Source organism: Erpetoichthys calabaricus, chromosome 4 (assembly GCF_900747795.2).
Source record: "Erpetoichthys calabaricus chromosome 4, fErpCal1.3, whole genome shotgun sequence".
NCBI classification, from domain to species: Eukaryota; Metazoa; Chordata; class Cladistia; order Polypteriformes; family Polypteridae; genus Erpetoichthys; species Erpetoichthys calabaricus.
The window spans coordinates 185,253,994-185,281,848 of NC_041397.2; the positions used below are offsets into that span (position 1 = coordinate 185,253,994).

The following is a 27,855-nucleotide window of genomic DNA, read 5'->3' on the forward strand; positions in this document are numbered from 1 at the left end:
TTTTAAACCCAGCATGTTTTGCATTTCTTTGCATGTGCTCAAATTAAAATATACAGTCATGTGAAAAGTTAAGTACAGTACACCCTACAGAAAGTTGTTGAATTTTTCAAAATATTTGAACATTACATCTTCATCCAAACAGTACCCACACATAAAGTTGATATTCCTGAAGAAGTGACACATTAAATTGAAATAGTATACTCATTCTCATAATCTAAATTATCAAAAATACAGATTTGTCATGTGGAACAATTAAGTACAACCATACATTATCACCTAGTCACAACCCTAATTTTGAATCTTATTGAAATGGTGTAAGGGGATTTGAAATGGACAGTACATTCAAGAAAACCAACAAACATCTTGCAACTGAAGAAATTTTGAATGGTGGAGTGGTCAAAAATTTTACCGAGTAGATGTCAGAGACTGATGGGCAGTTAAGCAAAATGCCTACAAGAAGTCAGTTCTGCTAAAGAGGGCAATATCAGCTTTTGAGGTCAAGGGTGTACTTATTTTGTCACCAAATTTGATATTTTGTAGAATAAATGATTGAAAAGGAAAGTTTTCCTTGTGATTTTATTCAAGGACATCAACTTTATCTGTAGGCACCATTTGTATGAAGATCTACTGTTTACCTGTTCATATATGTTGAAAATGTCAACAATTTTCATTAGGTGTACTTATTTAATTTATTTCCATCCATCCATCCATTATCCAACCCGCTACATCCTAACTACAGGGCCACGGGAGTCTGCTGGAGCCAATCCAGCCAACATAGGGACACACTAGGGACAATTTAGAATCGCCAATGCAACTAATCTGCATGTCTTTGGACTGTGGGAGGAAACCGGAGTACTCGGAGGAAACCCACACAGACACGGGAGAACATGCAAACTCCACGCAGGGAGGACCCAGAAAGTGAACCCGAGTTTCCTAACTGCGAGGCATTTAATTTATTTATTTGTATAAAATATGCAATTTTATAAAGAATTACTCATCCACTGGAATGTTTTTAAAGTTAAGGGAGTAGGACAAATGCATATTGTGGACAGTCAGCGTGACCCTGTTTACAGGGTTGGTTTAGCATTTGTGACATGTGGGCCTTCTCAGAGTATTGCAGTACTTTAGCCTGTAATAAGGACACAGAAACTCATAAAGTTTTGGGGTTTCCGGCCCCGTATACTGTACAGATTGAAACAAAAAAAACACAGTCAGTGAAATGACTTTCTATCATTACAACCAACATTTTGCATGTGATGGAGGGAGCATTTATGAGGTGGGACCAGAAACTGATGAAAGGAATGCTGGGAAGGAACTGAGGTGCTGTATGGGAGCCATGACATCATCAAGATGGGACCAGAGGAAGGGATAGAATGCGGAAGTGGTAGTGCGTGGTTTAGGGAATCCGGGCAAAGTTACCGCGGCGTTGTTTCTGTCTTTCTGTGGGGATAAAAGAAAGAAAGGTTAGTACCCCGCCTTGGTCCCCTGGCACGATATGTTACATTGCTTGTCAGGTCTTTACGCGGCTCCCTATGCACACTTGCGTGACAAGCCTCCATTCATATTTTCTACTGTTTACATACTGAAATTCATGAAGTGACCAGTGAGGACATATACATATTATTTGATTCTTTGAAATTAAAAATTAAACACCTCATAATTTTTTAGTATTTTGAAAAATCATGAATTTAAATAATATTCTGATTCACATAAAAACAAACAAAACATTTAAAATATTTTAATAGATACACCTTATTTGTTTGTGATGAATCTTTCTTTAGATATATTTGGCAACATTTAGTATCATTTTTATACTCTGGCATTTATGAAAATGTTTATTGTTTTTATCATTCTCTTGGCAAATGCCATTTTGAAATCATTGTTAGATGTGAGTGCTGCAGCTGATATTCATCTTTTCTTTGCTGCAGATATTTTTGTTTATTGTTGCCAATGCTAATGCCAGTTATGTGACGCAGAGGTTATGTTATGCGTATTGCATCACACTGTGCCTATATAAGATAGTGGCACCGAATAGCTGCAAGCAGGTTTCGATCAAAGATAAAGAAAGAAATTTCTATGACTTGTGTCAGTTAGGGGCAAGAAAAACAAGCCAGTTGTTTGGGTGCATGACTCTGGTCATTCTTTTGAATCTGACGCTGGTGAAATTCGGCTACAATTTTATCACAGCCTCCTGCCATTATCTATCCCCTGGTTCTTTTTAAGCTCTAAAACAATTACCATGAGCACTAAATACAAACATGTTGTTTATAACACTGTTATCCATAAATAAGCAAAAAAAAATCAACTATGGCTTTCTTTTTATCACTGTGAAGATGTTCACTGTAAATAATTATTTAGAAGTATTAAACTGTACAGGGGTGGGGGTTGATTTGTTTTCAATCCTATTTTTGTAAAAATGTATCTATTTGTATGGAATGTTGATTGATTACAATTAAATCAATACAATTATAATAATAATAAAATAAAAAGTATTAAACTGTCAAATAATAAATTCTTACACCTATTGAAGGTGCACTCTGTAAACATACATAATCATAGACTGATTTTTTCATTAAAGTGATTAAACTTTCTTCACATTAGTTGAAGCTGATGTCTTGTATCCATTGTAACAGAAAGAAAAAAACATGCAATTATTGCGGAGCCGTCTGTTTGATTTTGGGCCTTTCTGACAGGAAGAGAAGGGTCCAGGTGGACATACACCAGAAGTGACATTAGAGGTGTTCTAGCCATCAATCAACCAGTCTGCAGAGGGAGGAAGCGAGAGAGGCTTTAGGACACAGTGCTAACCCCTGGAGCAACGGTAGTATTACAGTAACTAGGTCCCTTCACCTGTCCCCTATGCACACGCATGTGACCCCATCCAAACGTAGAAGTGATTTTTAAAACCACTTAAGATAACAGTCCATTCATCCTTGCATTTTAAAGCCTGCTTATCCAAAGCAGGCCCATAGGAAAGCTACAACAACAACATTGTTATTCGAAAGCACCACTGATTCACTACTGTGATGTAAACTGAACAAAGTAAAGAACATTTATTTTTCTTCAGGTGTACATGCAACTTGTAAGCACTCACCAGCAAGCCCCAATTCTTGTTATTATTTCTTGAATGATCCGTCCCCTTAGTGATAACTTGCATCATTACTGCATTAACCCATACACTGAAAACACTTTCAGAATAAAGATATCACCACATCTCCCCTTTTAAGATCAAAGGTGCAACATCAATAACAATTTTCTGGTCAACTTTTAGATAAGAAATTTAACAGTTTCTTAACCTTAAACATACAGTATGAAGAGGTATGCACACCCTTATTTTAATACTCATACAAAAATGTATACAAATTTTTTCCCATAATTGACATATTTCAAAATTTGTATAAGTCCAGTCTTTGTGGATTAATCACCTCTCTCCCACTCCTTGTCCTAATGACAGAGGTTAGTGACTGAACTGGGAAAAGGTGAGAAGATAGTGTGACTTGATCTGTAGGACCCCTCAATTGGCTGCATTGGCAAAAGACTTTTTCTGCTTCTTCTCACAATACCATGTGCCCCTTCAGCCAAGTAAGAACGTGGAGAAGGGTGTGCTGATAATACAGTTCCTTGGGACTCAGTATCAGTGACCCATACCTTCTGTCCTAGGCATAATGAACTCTGACTTCTTGCATGGTGTCTCTTGTTGAAGTTTGCCTTATCATCCTTATCTTTCCTCTCCTTCTCTTTCATGACTACAACAGATAATGTTGTAGTTATGGGACTAACACAGAAAGAACCTGTGGCACAGGAGTGCGAAGTCTGTGCCCCATCACTAGCTGTGCAGGGCAGTAGCTATTGGCTAGTGGTGTTGCTTTATATGCAAGGAGTGCCAAATAAGGATCTTATGCCTTACAAAGCATTCTTTTGATTATCTGGACATGACGCTCCATAACTCTAAGCAAACTTTGGGCTACTTGTGATGTGTTGGAACCCATATGTATTTGCAAAATGAGCAAATCTATATCCAGAAAATTAAGGACCATTATCGGAGAACAAAATTTCAGGAATGCCATATCTGGCAAAGATAGACTTAAGATTGACCACAATGTCTTGATGTTGTGGGAGCCAGCCTAGCAGTTTCCAAAAAAATCAGTAGAAATAGTCTACAACTAATAAGTAGTTGTGACCGTTCAGTGAAAACATGTCTGCACCTAGTTTTTGCCAAGGTCTCTCTGGCAATTCATTAGGCATCAATGGGTCTGCTGGATTAACCCGATCTTTTACACAAACTCTGCAGGTACACAAAAGTTCATTTAATTGCTCACTTAATCCTGGCCACCACACAGTCTCTCTAACCCTCTCCCTGCATTTTGTGACTTCCTGTCGTCCTTCATGCAGTTTCTCTAAGACACTGCTTTGCATGACATAGGGTATACCTAGTCTGGGACCCTTTAGCAGGAGACCCTGGTGAACTGCAAGGAATGCCCTCTTGGTGCCGGAGCAGTCTCTTGATACTGTTAAGTCTGTTGTGGTCTGGCCAGCCAGTCTGACATACTCTCATCACCTGTGAACATGTGCTATCTGCTTGAACCTGCTCACAGAGTTCATCCAGATAGTTTGAACTAGCTGGTAAATTGTCCACTATAGCATCTACATAAATATGTATACTTACTTTACTCATATTCTCACTATTGTATGTCTCACTGGTGCATGAGATAGGGTGTCTGCTGTTAGCAATGTCTTGCCAGGAATATGTGTGATTTGGTAAGAGTACTCCATAAGCCTGAGACAGAATCTCTGGATCCTCAGTGGGAGGTCTGACAGAATTTGTGTCCCTAACAGACTTACAAGAAGAGGCTTGCGATCCATTTCTATATGAAAGTGTCATCCTGTAGTGAAGTCTCTTAAGTCATTCACATCCCCAAGTTATGCCGAAGGCTTCCTTTTCAATTTGAGCATACCACTGTTCCTTCTGAGACAATGATCTGGAAGTATATGCCACAGGCCTCCGATGAACTTTATCGTATTGCAGTAAGATGGCTCCAAGGCCATATGAAGATGCATCAGCTGACAACTTCAGCTTCTTGTTAGGGTCATACAATGTCAACACTTTTGGAGAGTACAGCTCTTTTTTCAGTTGGGTAAAGGCATTGTGCTGTGCACTGCTCCAATACCACTGGTTCTTTGTAGAGATCAGGGGCCTCATGTATAAACGGTGTGTATGCACAAAAATGTTGCTTACACCAATTTCCACACTCAAACTGCAATGTATAAAACCTAAACTTGGTGTAAAGCCACGCACATTTTCACACTAGCTCAAACCCTGGCGTACGCAAGTTCTCCCCTCGGTTTTGCAAACTGGCGGCACCCAGCATCAAAGCAGTGCTTTTGTTCTAGTGTGGTTTCCCTTTCTTTTTTAGATCCACATCCCTGATGCAGCTTTATCATATTAGTTTAAGGCATCTGATTGTAATTAACCTGTAACAATATAATGGTCCATGGAATAGCCAAACTATTCCAAATACCATAGCTGTTTTAGCGTTGTTACTCTCACTGAACCTTGTTCTTCTTCTTTCAGCTCCCGTTAGGGGTCGCCACGGCAGATCATCTTTTTCCATATTACTCTCACTGTACCACTCGGAGTATTTATATCACTGTATCTGAGTGTGGAATCACAGCTCTACAGCAGCTGATCGGAAAGAGAATTATCGGTATACAGCATCTAGCACACGCTGCCTCAACCATGCTGCCTATTTGAACTGCTCTCATACGGCAAACACTTCAGAGCCTTTCCTGTACTGACCTCGTGGTTCAGAAGCAGTTTCATCCCAAGAGCTATAAACGCACTCAATCAGTCCATCAAGTGCTCCTTGTAGAACTGTTTGTACTTATAAGTACAATTACCTCACTGTAAACTTGCGATACAGTTATAATATTGCACAATCTGTGCCACTTTATAAAGCGCACATTTACATATGATGACAATATCATTTTTAAGATGAAATGTAGCAAAATATATTTATTACATTATACAGATAAAATGTTAACATCATTTAAATGATCTATATTATTAATAATTAAACATGTGAGGACACAGTGTCGCAGCGCTAGCTAGTTCAGGGATTGTTCCTGCCTAATGCTCTATTCTTGCTGGGGCTGGCACGATACTGGAAGGATAGATGGATAGAATAATCAAACATGTACTACGAAGATATTTTAATGTTCCTTAAAAGTTTTGAAGAATCAGAATTCTAAGCATACAGATGGCTTAACGTTTATTACTGAGCTGATTGTGTGGTGATTGGGTACTTTGAGAAAGAAAAGGAAGGACAGGAATTGGGGGTTAGTACGTTTGAAAGAGACAGTACTGCTGCAATAAATTATTTAAACGAAGGTCGCGCACGGCACACCAAGCATCTTGCGTGAGGCAGGAACAATCTCTGAATGGGGTGCCAGTTCGTCACTATCACTGTGACACCGTGTTCCCATGTTTAATACATGCTTTAATTCCTATCATCATGAAAATTATATCAAGTATACATCTCAGTATTTAAATTATTCAGAGAGCTGTAATATCACGAATGCAATGGATTCTGTGTCCTGTCGGAGGAAGAAAAAGCCTGTTTAAGAAGCACATAGTGATTCACACACATAGAGCACATAGAAGAACACATACAAAACAAAGCATTTAACGTGCTACTTAGGTTATGATGGTATTTTGAGAAACTAGTAAATTAAATGATTTTAAGATGAAGTTTATGATGTTCTACTTTAATGACAAAATAAACTATGTGATTAAAGTGGAAATTTCGAGATTAAAGTTGACATTTCAAGCTTTTTTCCCCACTGTGTCCCTATTTTTTTTTTCTTTTCTCTGTACCCTAATAAGCTTTCATATGACACTTAGACAGTGGGCTATGACTCGCCTTGTCACGGCGACTTTGATATCTGACAACTTCTTTTTTATTTCGGGCACAACTTCTTTTTTATTTCGGGCACTGTGCGACTTTGAGCTGAGCTGAGTTGAGCTTTCGAGTTTCTCTGGTACTCAATGTCACTTAATTAACTTCCTTTTGTTGTTTATACCACTGTTTAAACCAACAAATAGTACGTTTTTCCTTGCCTCTACTTGGTATTCACTGAAAGTCTTCTATTTTCCCCTGTGCTTTTGCCATTGCCTTTTGGGAGTGGTAGCAGGTGTGTGCATGTGCGTTACTTTTCATGCTGACGAGGATTTATGGAGCGGAAGAATGTGGAAGTTGGCGAACGCACAGATTTATGCATCTGGATTTTTTTGTGCATACGAACATTTCCGCTTTTGTCTGTACGCCATGTTTTAGTGTGAATTCTATGCACGGTGTTATGCACGAGGCCCCAGATCTCTCAGAGGCTTGCCCTGTTCAGCCAGACATGGGATGAATTTTCCCAACTGGTTTACCATCCCTAGAAATCTCCTAAGCTCACTAACTCTGGTTGGCACATTCATTTTTAAATGACTGTGATGTTATCTGGATCTGGCTGTACCCCTTTTACTGACAAAATATAATCAAGAAACTTTAGTTCCTTTCTGCTTAGCTCACACTTTTCAATATTTAGTGTAATGCCTGCCTTCTGGAGCCTCTTTAATACGTTGTGCACCCTCTTGTCATGCTCAGACTTATTTCTGCCCCAAATGAAAATATTATTCATGTAAGGGACAGTGCCTGGCAACTCTTCCAGGACATAGGACATTCTTTTCTGAAAATGTTCTGATGCAGTGGTAATACCGAATGGCAGTCTATTGAAATAGTACTGTCCAAATAGGGTAATAAAGGTGGTGTATTTGGCAGTTTCTTCTGACAGTGGAATTTACCAAAAACCCATGTTGGCATCCAATTTGCTAAATGCCTGCGCCCCAGACTATGCGCACAGTATTTGTTCAACTGATGGTAAAATAATAAAAAAAATAAGAACATAAGATTATGCCCCAGAACTTCTATTAGTTCAATTTACTAAAATTTTTAATAGGAATTTTAATGAAATTTAGACTTGTTTGTACATATCTCTGCTATGTTTCAGCCAGGGCATAAGCTTATTTTATGTTTATTTAGTCTCTTATGTTAATGTTTAAAAATAATTTTGTATATTGTGTTTTTAATTCTGTTTTTGGTTTTGCCTTGACTGTGTAGGATTTAAGTAATTGATATGGTGTTTATTTTTTATTTTTCTGTTAAGTATATATTTACTGTTTTTTTTATTATCTGCCCTGCCTCCTGTATATGAAGTTTTAGAAGGCAGGGCCACCTAATTAGGCAGTACTTAAACTGAAGCTGATGAATGTCCAACAGCTTTGCCACTGATATTATTTGTTCTTGATTGTTGCTTTGTTTTCCTTGTACTTTATTAAATGTTCTGTTGTTGACCCTAACTCTTGAATAAGATACTGGTTTTGGATTTTGTCTGGATTTATTTGTCTGCCTTTAAGCAAAACCTTTTTTTTGCTCCATTTGTGCCTTTTGTATTTTTTTTGACTAATAGATTCTTGGATTATAAAGTACTTTTTTAACTTTTTGGATTTGTGTTTCACAATTTTCCTCTTCAACCTTTTTATGACCTGGTTATTTTTAATCTTTTAACAGCCTTAGCATAGGCGGCCAAAGCCTGCCATTTGAGTTGGGATTTGGCTGTCTAGGGTGAGGCCAAATTGGAGCAGAGAGTACTATTGATGCCTCCATGTTTCAGAACACCAGGATTGCTACATGGATGAAAGACTAATTTTTATGTTCCACCCATGTTTGCCAGGGTTATGTCTGTGGATTTTGTTTACAGATAAAGATATTGTTTGGATATGTTTCATCTACAATAAACATGGTCCTTATTTGGCAAATCTGAAACATAATGTAGGTAAACGGATTTTAAAAGGTTGTATTCCACAGCAAGGTGAATCATTATGTGGCCTGGCAGCTGATGGAAGAATGAGATGCATCAGTGAAAGTTCAGAGGATAACCTTAGAAGTGAAGTGAGTAAACAACCACTGGAGGTCTGTGTGTCTACTGGACAAATGTTTATGGGGATCCATGAGCAGTGCAGCATGAGTGAGGCATCATGAGAGGTCACTGTACCCAATTTTTCAGTGGTATGTACTCCAAGCAGAAATTCCAGTTGCAATTATATCTTAGTGTGGATAAGAGGGGTTGAGAAAGAAAATGCCTAAGCTTCTCTTTTCATTTCAAAACATTCCAACATACATCAATAAATCATTCTTTAAGTAATTACATTCAACCATAACCTCATTTATTTATTTTGAACTTAAAACATCCACGTATCCAAAAAGCGACTCTACAAAGACCTAAGGCAGAAGGTGGCATGGCTCTACCTAACTTTCAGTTTTATTACTGGGCAGCACACATACTGTACAAGCTATAAAAACCTGGACACAAATAGATGAACATACAGAAGCTTGGTCCGCAATAGAAATAAAATCCTGCAATACTTCTTTATATTCCCTGCTTTGTGCCCCAATAAATGCAAGGTATCGCCAATATACTAATAACCCAATTGTGCTTCACTCACTCAGAATATGGAACCAATGTAGAAAGCATTTTAAGATGGAGAATCTTTTATCTGTGGCACCTCTGCATGAGAACCACCTTTTTCAACCCTCGCAAAAATATTAAATATATCTTTAATATCTGGAAAACATTTGGGATTAAATTGCTCAGAGATCTTTATATAGACAACATCTTTGCATCCTATGAACAATTACATTCCAAATTTAACTTTCCAGCTACACATTTCTTTCACTATCTTCAAATTAGAAACTTTGTTAAACAGAACCTGCCCGATTTTCCCCATCTCCCACCTTCCTCTGTGCTGGAAAAAATATTGCTCAGTTTCGAGGACTCAGACAGCATTTCTGAAATATATAAAATTATTTTACCATCCCTCCCTTTCAAAGATCCAAGAGGACAATGGGAAAAGGATCTCTCACTCAACATATCAGAAAAGGAGTGGAAAGTAGCAATGCAGAGAATTCATTCAAGCTCCATATGCACAAAGCATACAATTATTCAACTCAAAATTATATATCGAGCACATCTACTGTATCTCTCTTAAAATTGTCCAAAATGTTTCCAGGGTAAGATCCAACCTGCGAACGCTGTAATCAAGTTCCTGCCTCACTGGGTCACATGTTTAGGTCCTGCGCCAAATTAACATCATTCTGGACAAAAATTTTTAAGTGCCTCTCAGACAGCCTTGGTGTCACAATCCCTCCTAACCCATTAACAGCTGTGTTTGGTGTCCTTCAAGATGGACTTAAAGTGGAGAAGGACAAACTGTGATTGCCTTCACTACACTATTGAATCCTAACTCTCTTCTTTTAAGTCAGTGGGTAACTAATGTTTTATATTATTTGAAATTGGAAAAAATCAAATTCTCAGTTAGAGGATCTGTGCAGAACTTTTTTCAAAACCTGGCAGGATCTAATCAATAATATTTTAGAATAAGCTCTTAAAGCACTGAGAAAGCAGATTCTCTTCCCATTTCTTTTTCTTCTCCATTTATCTTTATCCACCTATTAAACTCATCAATTTCTTTATTTTTACTAGCTTTAAGTTTTATTCCGTTGGCCATGCTCTCTTTCTCAGGGATGGTGGTTGATTTGTTTTCAATCCTATTTTATGTAAAAATTGATCTATTTGTATGGAATGATTACAATAAAATCAGTAAAATAAAAAAAATTAAAAAAGAGAGAAAGAAAATTCCAACATACCATCAAGGAAGCAATTGTAGGCTGTGAGTCCTAGTGGAAATTTTAAGTGGCAGGTCGAATGACTAATCCCTTTAAGTAACCGTAATCATCCATCATTCCATTCATCAAGGCTCTGAAACTCAGGCAGCAGGACTTTGTGAGGAAATCCCTAACCCTGATCAGAGTTTTGGGGATTGCCCAAAATAGTTTAAAGCCCAGTGCCTAGAGTTAAGAAGAGAGCTGACGATAGAGGATAGTGTGGCCACAATAGCACAAAACAAACCAAAAGCTTTTAATTTTTTTATACAACAAAAAATGTTATTATGTGTAACTTTGGCATGTAAATACCAAAATGTCAACATCAGTAGGAAAGGTATGTTTAGTGTCCACTGCTGTATTGATGCAGATATAATATGCATTCTTCATGTGGTATGTTTAGAAACAGTCACCAATGCAAAAAGGCATGGTTTGATCAGACATCAAAAGCTTTTTTGTAATGTTTTTACTGTTGCTGGCGCATGACAGGGTGCACTATCAGTGCCTGACCTGAATGAATGACATTGATCATTGTGTTATTGTAGCCTAACCCAGTGCAAGGCAGGGACTTCCTCATTTCCTCTGACACAGACATTTACAGTTGCTGCATTGTGAAAAGTGCTTAGGAGGGAGACATCTTTCTTTTCCTCCACTTCATCACAATCATTTTGACTTTTTGCCACACAGCTACCAAGCCATGCAACAGTTTTGACACATTCACACACCTGGAGTCACCAAGCATATCACAGTGGTTTGGTTGTACTGTACCATATGAATCCGTTTTCCATTGAAGTAAAATCTCAAGCATCATTATACAGTAAACATGGTCAAGCAAAGGGTCCACCAGTGACTGCATTGATGATGTAGCAGATCTGTATTGAGTGTACTTGCCATCCCACTTGGTCCTTCTACCGGTGTAAAGCATTGAGTTCCAGATGTACTCAGAGGTGGTTTCTCAAGAATTTCTCTGTTTGGATGCAAAGTACTGTATCCACAACAGCCTTCTGTTGTATCCCATGAGACTTTCATCAATACTTATATCACAATCAGGAACATACAACTTCTGTATATTTTTAATGATCACCTGATGCATATCACACAGTTTGTACAGTGGTTGGTTTCATTGTAATCATTTTTATTAGAGGAATTTCATAATGAGTGGCAGACAACACTCACTCATAACTTCACTGCTACAAATGGTTTGTAGACCAGTACAATCTCTGGACTGGCTTACTCACTATGCCCTGCAGTCTTAGGAGACTGAAAAAAAACCACATCATCATAATAATAATAATTCTTTATATTTACATAGCTCTTTTCTCACTACTCAAAGTGCTTCAGTGAGTATAGAGCCACTTAAAAAATCACTAATGTGTAGCATCCACCTGAATAATGCAACGACAGCCATTTTTGCACCAGTATACTCACCAGGCATTTGCTGAGAGAGAGATAACTAATTAGAGACAGGGGATGATTAGGGGGCCAAAATGACTGGGCCATATTCGACAATTTAGCCTGGACATTGGAATAAACACCCTACTCTTTATGAAGGATACCCCGGGATCTTTTATGAGCACAGAGAGGTAGGATCTTGGTTTTACGTCTCAACTGAAAGAATGCACCATTTTTACAGCACAGTGTCCCCATCTCTGCACTGTGGCATTGGTATCCACATTCAGATCACAGGGTAAGCACCCCCTGCTGGCCTCAGTAACACCCCTTCCAGCAGCAACCCAAACTTCTCCTAGATGGTCTCCCTTCCAAGTACTAGCTGGGACCAAATATTCGTAGCTTCAAGTGGATTACCTGTTCTGTAATGTGAGATGCCTGCTGTGACAGCGATATGCTCCTAGCAACCGCGACAAGCAAATGGTTTACTGTTACTTTTCCTACACTCCACAGCATAGCAGTTTGTCTCACCAACTATTTTATCCATCAGAAAATTAACAATGGATTGTAAATAATCCAGATAGTCATGATAAACAAACATCTTTAGACTGGGGTTACTTATAAATCGGCAACAAGGATGTTTAGGATTGTCAGCAGAAGTATGAAGCTGACACATAATAATAACATCACTTAAACTTGGCAGGTCGGAATCTGACGGCAGGTGTCAGTCTCACTGTCCATGTCAACATCTAATGACCAATTCATATAGCCATTACTGTCACTCGATATGAGCAATGATTCAGCATCGCTTTGTTCTAAAAATGCTTTTATGTGTTTTCGTTTGCCATTTTGTTTTTAGCTGATGACTTTGTCCCACTCATGAATATTAATGATTTATTATAAAGTGTCAGAACGTATAGAAATATTCATGATTTTTTGCAGCATGATGCTATTTCATCCACTAGATGGCAGTAGAATACTAATACTACTACTAATACTAACACTAATGGAGTTATTCAGCCCTAACTCTGTAAAGTGAATCATTATTTGTCATTCCAGTTGTAATAATATTTACAACGGCATACAAACGTTTGGGCACCCTTGCTTAAAATGTCTGTTACTGTGACTAGTTAAGTGAGCAGAAGATAAACTGATAACCAAAAGGCCTAAAATTAAAGATGACACCTTTCTTTACAGCATTGTATGCAAGATTAGTGTACTGTTTTGTTTTTTGTACAATTGTACAGTGACAAAAGGAAAGGAGCACCCTGAAAAAGTTTGGGCACCCCAAGATATGTGAGGTCTCAGATAACTTTTACCACATTGTCAGACATTCATTAGCTTCTTAGGCCTGTGGCTTGTTCACAGTCAGGTGATGCAAATTGCAAAACTATATAAATTCTGACTCCTCAAACCTTGTGCCAAAAATCAACAGCCATGGGCTCCTCTAAGCAGCTGCCTAGCACTCTAGAAAAATAAAATAATTTAAGCTCACAAAGCAGAAGACCACAAGAAGATAGCAAAGTGTTTTCAGGTAGCCGTTTTCTCAGTTCGTAATGTTATTAAGAAATGGCAGTTAACAGGAATGGTGGAGGTCAAGTTGAGGTCTGGAAGACCAAGAAAACTTCCTGATTGAACTGCTTGTTGGATTGCTAGAAAGTCAACTAAAAACCCCAATTTGACTGCCAAAGGCCTCCAGGAAGATTTAGCAGATCTTGGAATGGTGGTGTAGTGTTCTACTGTGCAGCTGCCCCTGAACAAATATACCTTCATGATAGAGTCAGCAGAAGAAAACCTTTCCTGCATCCTAGCCACAAAATTGAATGCCTGAAGTTTGCAAATGAACATCTAAACAAGCCTGTGGACTGATGAATTCAAAATACAACTTTTTGGTCAGAATGTCCTAAAGTGGGGGTAGATTGATCATGTTTTGGGCTTTTTTGGATTCAAATAAATAGCAGCAAATTCTAGAAGCAAACATCATATCATCTGTAAAAAAGTTGAAGTTAAAAAGAGGACGGGTCCTACAACAAGATAATAACCCAAAACACACCTCAAAACCTGCTACGTAATATCTCAAGAGGCGCAAGCTGATGGTTTTGCATGGCCCTCACAGTCCCCTGACCTAAACATCACTGAAAATCTGTGGCTGGATCTAAAAAGAGCAGTGCATGCAAGATGGCCCAAGAGCCTTGAAGAATTAGAAGCCTTTTTGCTAGGACAATTGGGCACAAACACCCCAAGTAAGAATTGAAAGACTGAGTTGGCTACAAAAACATTTACAAGCTGTGATACTTGCCAAAGGGGGTGTTACTAAGTATGGACCACGTCGGGTGCCCAGACGTTTGCTTTAGGTCCTTTTTGGTATTTTGAACCTATGAATGATGGAAATAAAAATGTGATCTCGCTTAAAATATTAAAGAAATGTGTCATCTTTAACGTTATGCCTTTTGATGATCAGTTCATCTTCTGCTCACTTAACTATTCACATTAACAGACATTTTAAGCAGGGGTGCCCAAACTTCTGCATGCCACAGTATACATACAGAATTCCGAGCCTGGAGTGATGCTTGGAGTTAACACCAAGAAGAATAAAGAGTAAATATAAAAGTTCTTTATAGATGAGTTGGAGAGTTACTTTGTGCTTGTAACGTGCAGTTTGGGAACAGTAGGAAAGTAGACTAGATAGATGGGCAGGGATCGAAGCCTTTTTAGAAAGGCCTAGTGTAGCTGTATGGATTTATTTGTTTTCTCCAATCAAGTCTCTTCTTCTTTTGTATTGTCTTTTAGGTTTTTAACAAACAGGCATTATTTTTCAAGGTTAGGGTGGCACACAGGGATACCCCATCATTATATACAGGTATACAGTATGTTATTAGCCAGACATGTAATGGAATAATTAAAAAAAATATTTGCTACTTCTTGACCTATTTGTACCTTCAGTGCTTTTCCTGCGCATTCACATGTGTGTGAACACCTCTTCATTGGCGCTCCCTTTCTTGTGTGTGTTTCTGTAAAGTCTGTATTTCATTCTCTTTTATTATTCGTGAGGCACCTTTCATGCCTCCTGTCCGGTTTTATAATTGCTGTCTATTATGGTGATTCTCTCAGCGTACCTCATGCACCTCTACTCTTTCGTCGTGTCACTAAAACCAAACTGACCAATCAGATTGTTCTGAGGAATGGACACATAGATCTTAGCGTTTTATTATATAGTAGATACTATGCCACATACAGTATGTTATACTCTAAATATAATGCATTGATTCAAACTGTTTTTGGATTATTCATTTCAAAGAAAGAAAGTACAAATATTTAGAATTTATCAGGCATTTATTTATTGCTTCAGTAACATAATGCTGAGAATGATATCAGAACATTAATCTTGTGTTAACGGTAAAAAATACATAATTAAAAACGAAAACGCCTGTTATATTTCATCACCTCGCACTGATAAATCATTATGCACTACTGGTTTCTAAAATATCTAGTGGATAACACACTGCAATCCTTAATCCTTTTAAACACCTACTCATCTGTTCATCACATTTCAAATGAACAGCTGAAAGTACAGCTCTGCAATAATTCTATAGTTAATTAAACTGACAATGCAACTTCCAAAATTTTAATATACTATCTAATTTTCATGAAGGTGCCAAAGACTGTATAAGGCAGAAGCAGTAGATACTTGTAACTTTGCATTCTGTGGCCTCAGTTATTGCATGAAACTACATTTTCATGTATATCACTCAATAGATAATTTAGTCAGTCATTGTTAGTACATGTTTGCAGCCATTTTAATTGTCGAAATAATTTAAATTATCCAAACTTTCAAATTTTGTTATGAAAACAGTTTTCACTTAAAGAAAATAATTAAGCAATACAGAACTGTTATCGACTTGAAAGCATTTTCACCAATACAGGAAATATCTAAGCAACAGAAATAAAACAATAAAATGAAAACATAAACTACACCAATACTGAAGCAAGTTGTTCCTGTATGATAAGTTCACAAATTGAAATAGCAACAGTACAAAAATTGTGGAGGTCCACTTGATATAAAAATAACCTCATGCTTATATTGCTTTTTTGGTAGACTTTTTATTAACCAGTCCTGCTTAGAACCTGAAATTAGAGATATACTAATACTACACTATTACCTAATGCATTTTTCCCTGGGTGTTCGCATAAATAAATACGCCAGTCTTTGAAATTTGATTGTTGCTGAGAGATAGCATTTACCTAATATACAAAAACAAATTGCAAAGGGTGGGATATTTCTACAATGACTAATTTAAATAATTTTAAAATGATAAATAGTTTATGGAATGAATAATGAAAACAATTTGTTTCTACATTCTGAAATTGCATTTTCACTAGCATCAAATCTCAGTAGGAATTTTATAGTACAGTATTAGTGTTATATGCTATATAGTTATATGTAATCAAAGTTTAAGAATCTAATTTCATTCATATCAGTGGTACACAGTACATGGCAATGAAATGCAAAATGCTTTCTTGTTTTATTTACAAAGCACTTTATTCCTATTTTCAAAAGATAGAAACACTTCTGCTTTATATAAATGCAACATTCTTTACAGTGGAGTTACTGTAGAAATATAAATAGTCAAGGCAAACATGGCAACATTGAACATGCAAATCAAGAAAAACAAAGTTCTCCAAACCTGAGGTGTGTGCACTGTCTATGCAAGTCTTAAGTGCTACCTCTTATATAGCAATCCCTTTTGCTTAACAATATGGCTAATGTTCAGATAACTGTAAAATTTGTTTCAGCACTTCATTTAGGAGTAAGGGGCCCCTTTATGACTGGTTCTCGATTCAGGTAAGTTGCCCAGTATACCAAGTTGAACGTTCCAAACAAAACGGGAAACACTATTCTAGACATTTTGTCGATCTTGCTAACACTGTTGTAGGTTTTTTTAGCATCCGGTGGTTTTCCTTCTGTAGGCTTTACTTGTACTGTTGTGCTGTTGGAAATTGTGGATAAGACAGAGTCCTTCGTGATATTAGGTGTGTAGTTGACTCCGACCGCATAGGCATTATTTGCCTTCTTTGTTAGAGCCAAAGGATCTTTTTTCTGTAAGGGAAAAAAAGATAAGTCTCTCTTTAGAAAGCATAGAAAGAATTATACACTTTCACAAAATACCTGTTACTTTTGCCAAGGGTTTGGCATTGAATCAGCTATTTATTAGTACTTCAGATTCAAAGAAATGAGTCTCCTTGATCACAAATGCAATTCTATCATTTTATTAGGAAAATGTAATACTGTATTGGCAATTTCTGCCTAATCCAGGCATGTATGTAAGGACACTCAAGCTGACATTTGTGCTTGGCCTTTACAAAAACCTAGACTTGAGAAAATCAGGTCTTCTGCAAATATCTGCTAAAAAGAAGACTTGCTTCATTATTTTCTAAGATATAGGACTGTCTAAAATGAAACCTAAGCCAAATTAAAATGCTCTATATAAATAAAATGATGGTCTAAATCAACTATAGTCTTTTACCAGATACTGCTGCTATTGAGTACTTGAAATTAAACATTTTGAGACTACGATTTTTTCAGGAATGATGAGAATATCATTTGTTTATATGTTTTAAATGGGTATGCAGCAATAATAATTAAAAATAATGTCATTGTCTTATCAAGAGCAGCTTCCTTCAGCTCCTTCGGACTAGCCTAGAGTTATAATGAAATTCTTCCATTGTGCTCTGGGTTTTCTCCTCGTGGACTGCGCCTTGTGGACCAGCAATGGGGCATCCTATGTACCTGTCCAGTCACTTTAACTAGTTCCTTTTAATCATTACCAAATATAAAGTCCTGTTAAATATATATTTTCTTTACTAAGTTTAAAAAATTATTTATGCTGTTGCTTTTTCCTCAGTCTTTTGCCATTATCTCCACTTAGGAGTTATTAGTTGATACAGTGTTTCTGATACTCTGCAGTATCGTACTCATCCAAATCTCTCATGGCATGAGAGTTGCCTTTCTAGTTTAGACTAACTGTGGTGTCACCAAGGGCAAAATCCAAATGTGCCCATGCAAACACACCCCCTAGTTTGGCACCTTTTGCTTGCTCATTTCTAGCTTGTTGTGACCATTGGGATATCTCCATATGAGCCCCAATAGACGCTTTAATTATGAATTTTTAGAGATATTAAATTTGTTACATAAGATTAGTCTAACATAGCCAAGGTCAAAATACATTAAGATAAGGACTGATCACCAGGAATAATGCTACACGTAAAAGTCAAAAACAAAACTAGGATGATCCTAGCAAGAAGAATGTTGTTCCTTTACACTGCCACAAATATCAGATCCTGTTTAATGCATCTTTTATGATATGACTGCCATGATTCCAAGGGTCACATGGCACACATGTTAAGGGCCTAACATTAAAGCAACCCAAGGCTTTAGGATCACATCACTCATGAAGGCAAATGCACAAATAGCCATCATCCCAAAAAATAAACACACAAAATGGTGGCACCCGTAAACAAATAAATTAACCTGTAAAAACTTTGCATATTTCTACAGTCAGAGTCCTGTCAGACCAAATGTCTTACACAGTACACTTTTTATGGATACTAAACTGACATTTTTTTGTCTTAGGACCCTACTCTAACAATTTAGAAAGTACACTCTTGAAAATAAAGGCGCCAGAGTGGTTCTTCAGAGTGATGCCATAGGGGAACCATTTTTGGTTCCAAAAAGACCCATACACATGAAGGTTCCAGAAAGAACCTTTATTTATTTAGATCTGTAACACACTCAGTACAGTGAATAACAATGACTAGATGGTAAGAGATTTGTGAGATACCAAATGGTCATAATTTTAAAAGGACTCCTGCTGCATGTAATAACATAGGTTAGGTCAGGTTTTCTTGATCTGTTAGCGTTGTGCCCAGTAGCCTACCACACATTAAAGCTTTCTGTTTTTTGCTCTTTTTTTCTACATATTGGAGAGATTTTCAAAGCACAAAGAACCAACTTCATATGGAAACCCTTTGCAGAATGGAATGGTGCTTTGTCAAGCAATAGCTCTGAAAGAACACACACAACCCTATAAAGAACCATAAACTGCCATTAAATACCAATTTATTGTAAGTGTGTAGTTGTGGTGTATAGTGTTTTGTATTAATTAAGTCAGTAATACTTTTGGTGTTGGCTGCTACGCTGTTATTTATACATTGCAAGGATGGTAAACTGCGTTCATCTGGCCATTTAAGATGAAGGTACATACTAAATGGTGTCCAAATTTTGTTTATATATATATATATATATATATATATATATATATATATATATATATATATATATATATATATATATATATATAGAGAGAGAGAGAGAGAGAGAGAGAGAGAGAGAGAGAGAGAGAGAGAGAAATATCAAAAATCTTCTATAGAGTTATTTTGAGGTTATGATTTTGAGTTTGGTTCAGTTCTTTAGTGTGCCAGCTTTCTGTTAAATCTCTGACTGCTCAGATTTCCCATCTGTCTTGATCATTTATTTCAAGACTGAATATCTGCAACACCTACTGTAGGAGGTACATTATTTTGCACAAGTGCCACACAGCTTTAAAGTCATGGGTTCAAATCTTGGCCTTGGTGCTGATTGTGTGCAGTTTACCGCCGGTATATTATTTAGCTACTGACGACCATCAGTTGTTTTAAACTGCTTCATTGATGGATAATGGCACTTCATTAGAGAAGTAGTTTCATTTATTATTGTTGCTACTATTTTTCGTTTTTACAGTGTAAACAATTCCAGTAAAATTTGCAAACACTTTTTAAAATAACAGTAATCAGTCAGTCATTTTCTAACCAGTTTATTCCTGAACAGGGTTGCAGGGAGTGCTGGAGCCTATCCCAGCAAGCATAGGGCACAAGGCAAGAACAAACCCTGGATAGGGTGCCAGTCCATCGCAGGGTAAACACACACACACTAGCGTTGCCAATCTACCTAACATGTCTTAGGACTGTGGGAGGAAACCAGAGCATCTGGAGGAAACCAATGCAGACATGGGGTGAACATGCAAACTCCACACAGGGAGAACCCGGGATCCATACTCAGGTCTCTATACTGTGAGGCAGTAGCACTACCACTGCACCACCCAATAACAGTGATCATAAAATAGTTAATCAATGAATGTGCTTGAAAAAATGAAAATGTTTATAAAAGCATGACTCTTTTATTACAACACAAAAAAATCATAACTAAATTTCTAGCTACTAAACTACTGTTGCTGAAACCATCAGTAATGCTGCAGTGTGAAAGAATTTCTTCTTCACAGCTCACCATGGTTTTTTTTAAGCTTACTAATTTAAAATACTATGACTGCAAAACACAAAGGTATCAAATTGTTGTAAGGTTTTTTCAAGAATAAGCTCCAACATACTGTACCTTAGGTTGATAGGCTTCTAATGCTTTTTTACCATCCCATGCCCAGCTTCTTTTGGTGAAATAGTTTACAGTGGCAAATTCTATTAAAGCAGAGAAAACAAATGCATAGCAAACTGCTATGAACCAGTCCATAGCTGTAGCATATGCTACTTTAGGCAATGAGTTTCGGGCACTGATACTTAACGTTGTCATTGTCAGCACTGTTGTCACTCCTGTATTAAAAAAACAGATAGACATATATAAATTAATTAATTCAATATAGTTATTAATTGTAGTCACTACCAGAATGCCTTATCAATCATCTCATGCATTGTGCTCTACTGTGTAAACATGACAATACTGCTACTACTAGAGTTAAATTCTTACTTCAAGTTTGACACCATAATAAACAAGAATGTACCAAATGAGTCCAGCTGCAGACAAGGTACTTTAAGGCCTAAGGCACATTTGGTGACCTTAGATGCTTTGAGGCCTATAAGATGATACCCCAAAAATATAATGGCATTGTGTTCATATCATAACAAAATAGTAATGTATACTGTATGTTTTCCTTCCAGATACTATAGATAACAAGATTAGGCTAACTGGTGGCTCTAAATTAGTCCAATATAATATAGTGTAGATATATATGCCTGTGAATGGGACTACAGTTCTGTCTACAGTTACTCCCTGGTTTGTGCCTAATACTAACATATTCTGTAGTCTTGAGCATCCCACAAACCTTTAGTGGATTAAGCGGGTTCAGGAAAAAAGAGTGGATGGATGCACTGTACGTAATAACAAAATCTTATAGCCTAATTTACATTTAGATTAACATATTTCTAAAAAGAAACCATTAACAAAATCAAGTCAATAATGCTGCTAATGCAGTAATAAAGACTACCGTTTTGAACATTCAGATGGCAAAAACTGGGCATATTTTTTGCCTAAAACAGCAATTTGTATCATTCTATCCACTATGTCAATTTTAATTTCCATTCAATAAAAATAATACTGTTGATGCAAAAGGAGAAATGAATTACATTTCAATGAGCAAAGGATTACAGACCAAAATCACTTCATTACTAATGGGTGATTGCAGACATAGCTATAAAATTAACCAGCAGGAACCCTGTTTTACAAATCAGAAGAAAGAAATGGCTTAATCTACAACTCTTTACTGAAACATTTAATTGAAAAAACAAATATAAAAATAATCATAATGCATCTTCATTTAGTCAAAAATAAAAAAATAATATCTACATAGAAATGTAATATAATATGATTTCAAAAAAATCAATACAAATTTTTAAAAATGCTTTGTCTTATTCTAAGTGACAAGAAGTCTGACATGATTTGTCTTGAGTCAAAATGTGTGCATTAGTATATATTTATATATTGTGTACGTTTTGGTGGTAAAAAAAAAAAATTAAAATTAAACCTTGGAACTCTATCTACCTTTCGTTCTACAGTAGTTCTGGCCTTTTTCTGCTTGCAGGCTGAACTCTTGTAAATGCTCCTCCTGAATCTAGGTTTAACTGGTGTATGGTCAGGAGGACCATTTACGTTTCTTCCTGGAATTGCTTCTCAGAGGAAAGCTCAACTAGAACCTCTGGAGTTAGGAAAGAGCAAAGAGCTGAGATTGTTTTACAAGACTGATGGCCCCAAGTATCCCTAAACTCCAGGTTTCTGATAAAGGAGGCCCTTTCCTTTTGTGTTTCGCCTAACTTTTCTTTGTTCGTTTCACATCTCATTTTCCATGCAGCTCACCACCTTGTCTCTTTCTCATGTGCAGGGTAGTTGTCCTTTTTCACTTCACAGCAGCCCCATTTATCTGCACAATTACAGCATTAACTTGTACAGAGGCACTGTTCAGCTTGCTGCATTTATTTGTATAAACTGCACACTCTATTTCTCCGTGTGATCAGAACTGAGGCAAAAAAAAGATGTGGTGCAAAATAACACCCCAACTCAGTACAGCTACAGTATATTACTGAAGAATACAGAGAAATAAAAACATGTCAGCTAATTTTTTTTTCTATAATGTCAGTAAATTGCAATTAAATCAGTCAAAGTGTTTTTGAAATTTTAGGGCATTTAGGTTTTCATTATATACATTATATATATTTGGAGAGAAAGAAAAAATATAGTATAATATATACAGTGCACATAAGACTATAAAAAATTTTGGAGCACCCTAATGGATGAGAGGGAGTATTGGTGCAGACTTATAAATACCTGAGGATCGATCTGAACAGTAGACTGGATTGACTGATTGATTAACTACACAAGCATAATGCACAAAAACAGCCACAGCCAGCTGTACTTTCTGAGGAGACTTAGGCCCTTTAATTGGTATGTTCTACCAGTCCGTTGCAGTCTGTGTAATGTTCTACAATGTGGTCTTTTATGGGGATACCAGATTCCTGAATAAATTTCCAGCTATCACCAATCCATGCCATTAAATGTGCTAAGAGGTGCTACTGCTTTGATCAAGCCCACCTTCATCCTAGCCAGTTAAAATAGACATATTGCCATAGGGACACTATTTCTTATATTGTTGTATTATTATTATTATTATTACATTGAGTGTGTACTGCAGTTATGGGTCTTACATTTAATGCAATTGTCTGCACATTTTGTTTTCAACATTTTGTTTCATGTTCGAGTCACATTAATTCACAGAGATCAATTTTCAAAGTAACATATTATCCTAACACTTTACTTATTTTATTGAGGTAAAAATACCTGATTTGCTTAAAAAACAGATATGCTGCATTACTACGTAAACTCATTCCCACCATTAAAGAAAAAACAAAAAACAGATTTGTGTGATTTGACAAAGACACGTGCAGTCTTTTGCCAGGCATAATTTCAAAGTCAATCAGAAAGGAGTATGCTATGTGCAATCCAGTAACAGAAACCTAGAAATAATATATCTGTCTATCTTTAAACCAATTATTTGGTATAGATAGGTTGAAACAGTGTGACATGGTGGAACAACAGCTAGTGTACAAACCTTGAATCTTCAGGAGTTCGCATTGGAAATTGTAAAAGGGGATTGACGTTATGCAGACAGGCATTTTGAGAGACTTCTCTTATTGCATTATAAACACTACTGAAAGTTTTCTCTATTTAACTTCTGTTGATTAAACTATGGCTTGTGTTTTTGACTTTGTTTAAAATTGTTTACAATTTGTTGGTAGCATGTTAATAATGAGTCTTGTTAACTATTATGTTCAAATTTAAAATAAGCTTTATTGGAGTTTATATTATAATGTACCCAGTGCTAGATTTGACATTCCAAACAATGAACAAATGCTTAAAACAAAGGGCACTAAAAGCTGCATAATAAAATTAATGAAATTGAACCCTGGTGTATGTTATCATTCTGATCTGGAATGGTGTAGTAATAAATTTTGCAATGTTGTTTTCTATATCTTCAACGAGACAGATTTACTTTAATTACGAGTGTGAAGGTTCATATCTCTACTACATGTTGAACAAAAATAAAACTATGTTAATAAAACCCAAGAAAATGGTCAGATTTTACTCTGTTTCTGGTCAGTTTCTTGAAGATTCATAAACGGTATGGGCTTAGGATTTAGTAACATGCTGGGCAGAGAAATATGTAGTTTTTCTTACAAAAGAAAATAAAAGTAACACACTGTTTGCAATGCATTACATTTTTTTTAATAATTAACACTATGACCTACTGTATTTATTTACATTCCACAATACTGGCTACAAGCTGGCTTCTTCAGAAAGAAACAAATTGCTATCTATCTATCTATCTATCTATCTATCTATCTATCTATCTATCTATCTATCTATCTATCTATCTATCTATCTATCTATCTATCTATCTATCTATCTATCTAAAGCCTTGTTGTTATGGAAAATTAAATATCTCTGGAACAGCTGCCGATTCTGTACACCTAAAATTTTATAAAGAGGAGGATAGATGAGAAAAGCTCAAAAGAGTCTGGGCCCAAAAGTTAAGTGTACCAGCGTGACCTTTTGTTTATTTGATGTTGGAATAGGAAGTTTAATAGTTAGGGAAAAGCATGGCAATAAACAGGTCTTCAATAAAACAAACGTTAATCAAAAAGTGATAGCCATATTTTAAAGTAAACTTACAAAAATTATACATTTTTCTGAAATGTATGTACACTTTATAATTTACACTTGAATGATTAGCACAAAGTAACAAAATAGGAGAAAACGTGTCTAAACAATCTAATACAATCAAGAACAATAACTTTAGAAGAATTCACTTTTTAACAATTATGGCCAGCTATCATGAACATAGTGTAGCTCTAAACTTTTAGATGACAAATCTTAGCTAATCATCCTATTCAAAGTCAAAGGCAACGTAGAAAAGACATACTGGTTTAATAGAAACTAAAAGTTGTATTGCACTACTGCTACTGAGAATTTGACTTTTAATCAGTAGATATGAATCAGAAAATGTACACGTCCATTTAATTGGGATTGGGTATGGGAAAAGATTAGACAATATTGTTTGGAACAAATACAGTAGAAAACGTTTCAATGACTTATGCAAAAGGAATAAACTTACCAAACACTGTTCTTGCAGGAACAGACTCCCGGTTTAACCAAAAGGACACCTGGGATAAGATAACTGTCATAATGCAAGGCAGGTAGGTCTGAATTACAAAATAACCAATTTTTCTCTTCAGATGAAAGTGTGCTGTCATTACAGTATACTGGCCTGTAGCAGACAAGTGATTAAAAAGTAAAATACGTTAAAAAACCATGACACTGGCCTAAATAAACAAATAATAATAATAATAATAATAATAATAATAACAATAATAATAGCCTTTGAATGAATAACCTAGACTGTAACCATGTGTCTTAGCCTGAGGTTTCATTAAAAACAAGGCTTTGCAACCTCCACTGCATTGTTATGAACAATACCAGCAACTGAACACGAAACCCAAAGTGGAACAAATATGCATTCAATAAATATTAGAAAATTGTGAATTCTTTTAATAACCAGCATTTAATCTTTAACGGTTTTAAGACAAAATTTATGAAACACTACGAGAACTGATCACCTACAAACTTTCCCACCGATGACACCATCCCACATTTACTGATTTTAGAGACTTTAGGAAACGGGAGTCAGCTGAGCCTGCAGTTTCAGTGAGATTGTTTAACAAAGCAGAATATTTAATTTCATTCGGGGCATTTTGGAAATCCACTCTAGCTGTCCGGTACAGCCTGATAAACTACATAAAATCCACTGATGACTGCTGCTTTCTCTCGACAAAATCGGATTTTTGTAGTTTGCTAATCCCCTGTCGCAATCTGCAACCTTCGGTATGAGATCCACAAGCACTGCCTACGCTTTCATTCCGTTCATTTAGGCAGTGCAATCGTTTAAAACTCACATTTAATTGTTCAAAGGGAAAAAAAATACGTGGAAGGGAACTAAAAAGAAGTGCAAACAACGTTTTATTTTGTTTATTCATTTCTAACGGAGCAAACCAATCATGTCGGAACCGTTAATACAAAGCTGCTGCTTCGGGACGCGCACTAATGACTGAGGGTGAATAGCGCCGCTGCTTAGACTTTTACATTTGGATTCAACACTGTCCAGTGAATGTCATGGAATTTTAAAAGAAATGAAGATGTACATTTTCTGGGTACTCTTATTTAAACCCCTGTATACTTATGGTGAGCTTCCATTCATCGCGGAAAACAATGCAGCTATGCTGGTGAATTGGTAAGTGTCTTATGATGTTAAAACTTAAAAATGTGCGAAGAAGTTCCTCGTTTAAAATAATATATAGACTACAAAGGAACGCACGCATATGCATATATATCATAGAAATCATTATTTAACATTGTAATTTTACGTGTTTTGCACAGTGGCTTGGTAGCGCTGTTCTTCAGTACTTATCTACATTACTAAATATAGCAACCCTTTATCTCACTTGCTTTGTTGTAATCCTTACATGATGTGGTTAAATAAAACGGCTAATACCTTAAATTAGCATTACTAATTAAATCCTACACCCCACCTTGGTATTTGAAAGTTAAACTAATGGGAAAGGTGTGTTCCATGAATTATGGTTAGCGAACAACTGCGACGCCATTTGTGTGCTATCATTCTATTCAATTTCGCAGTACTGTCAATTTAGACATTACAGGTATATAAATATACACGCGTTTAAATGAATCTATAAAACTGGTCCAATATTTGGTAAATCTGCTCGTCCTATATTTAACGTTTATTACATTTTTAAAGCAATCCACAAAATATACAATCATCTGTGAACAGTTTGAAACCCTTATTAGGCACCTTATTAAAATGTAGATAGATAGATAGATAGATAGATAGATAGATAGATAGATAGATAGATAGATAGATAGATAGATATGATTTGAAACCCTTATTAGGCACCTTATTAAAATGTAGATAGATAGATAGATAGATAGATAGATAGATAGATAGATAGATAGATAGATAGATAGATAGATAGATAGATAGATAGATATGAATGCTTAAGATAAAGGTGGCTTATGACTGACAGGTAGAGAAATAGATCTGGAACCTTCTGAAAGATTCTTTACTATACCTGTTATGTACGAGTGTAATACATTGCAGTTGTTCCTAAGCAGTAACATCCTATATGCACTACAAATTTAGCTCACACATTTATTTTATAATTCCTTATTACTATAGTATTGATTTAAAAGTTTTATAACTGCTCCTTAAACTCAGTCGAATAAATAGAGAATTTTGGGTAAAGAAGTCACTGAACACATGATTTTTTCTTTTTTTGAGAGTAAGCAATAAAACAATGTATTAAATGTATGTTTTACAGTGCAAGATATTACGCTGCCCTTTTAATTTTTGTATGAATTTATGTTAAAATACTTTTTTCTCCCTTTCTTTGAATAATTTATTTTCATTAATTTCAGTAGTCTAGAATCACTTAAATCTCAACATTTATAGATAACCCCATAGATGTCTTTAATATTGGCTGTTGTACACAAAGAAAACAATGCAAGGTTATGATGCAACCAAAACTAATTTGATGACCAAAAATGAATCTGCTGGATATTAAGGAAAGCTGAAGAACTTTAATAATCTTTCCACTCACAGAAATAAAAGTGTATTACTTCTTTATGTAACTGGATTAAACAGATGCCTTTCAGTGCCACGTGTGGACACACTTTATCCCGCCCACGCCATCCAATCCCAGTGCTAGTACATCACTCTGTAAAAGCACAGATCATGTGATCATGCACTTGGATTAACCC

General features: G+C 36.2%; 2 protein-coding genes across 6 annotated transcripts in view; one reads left to right on the top strand and one right to left on the bottom strand.

The window, feature by feature from the left end:
- gabrb3 (gamma-aminobutyric acid type A receptor subunit beta3) overlaps positions 1-27,855 on the top strand; it is a 458,372-nt gene that overhangs the window by 18,435 nt on the left and 412,082 nt on the right. Inside the window, exon 1 of one of the 3 annotated variants that reach the window (XM_051927198.1) lies at positions 25,705-26,311. The exons of 1 other annotated variant lie outside the window; for it this stretch is intronic. In XM_051927198.1, coding sequence (XP_051783158.1) covers positions 26,211-26,311 — 101 coding nt within the window. In that variant the 5' untranslated portion in view covers positions 25,705-26,210. Of the gene's footprint in view, positions 1-25,704; positions 26,312-27,855 lie in introns of those variants that run through there. One more of the 3 variants, XM_051927196.1, reaches the window with a different exon arrangement.
- Positions 15,467-27,855, bottom strand: part of gabra5 (gamma-aminobutyric acid type A receptor subunit alpha5) — a 49,458-nt gene continuing 37,069 nt past the window's right edge. For all 3 annotated transcript variants that reach the window (XM_028800038.2, XM_028800036.2, XM_028800037.2), the window contains exons 8-10: positions 25,139-25,291; positions 20,578-20,789; positions 15,467-17,250 (exon numbers count right to left, since the gene is read on the bottom strand). In XM_028800038.2, the coding sequence (XP_028655871.2) occupies positions 16,951-17,250; positions 20,578-20,789; positions 25,139-25,291 (665 nt within the window). In that variant the 3' untranslated portion in view covers positions 15,467-16,950. The remainder of the gene's footprint in view (positions 17,251-20,577; positions 20,790-25,138; positions 25,292-27,855) is intronic.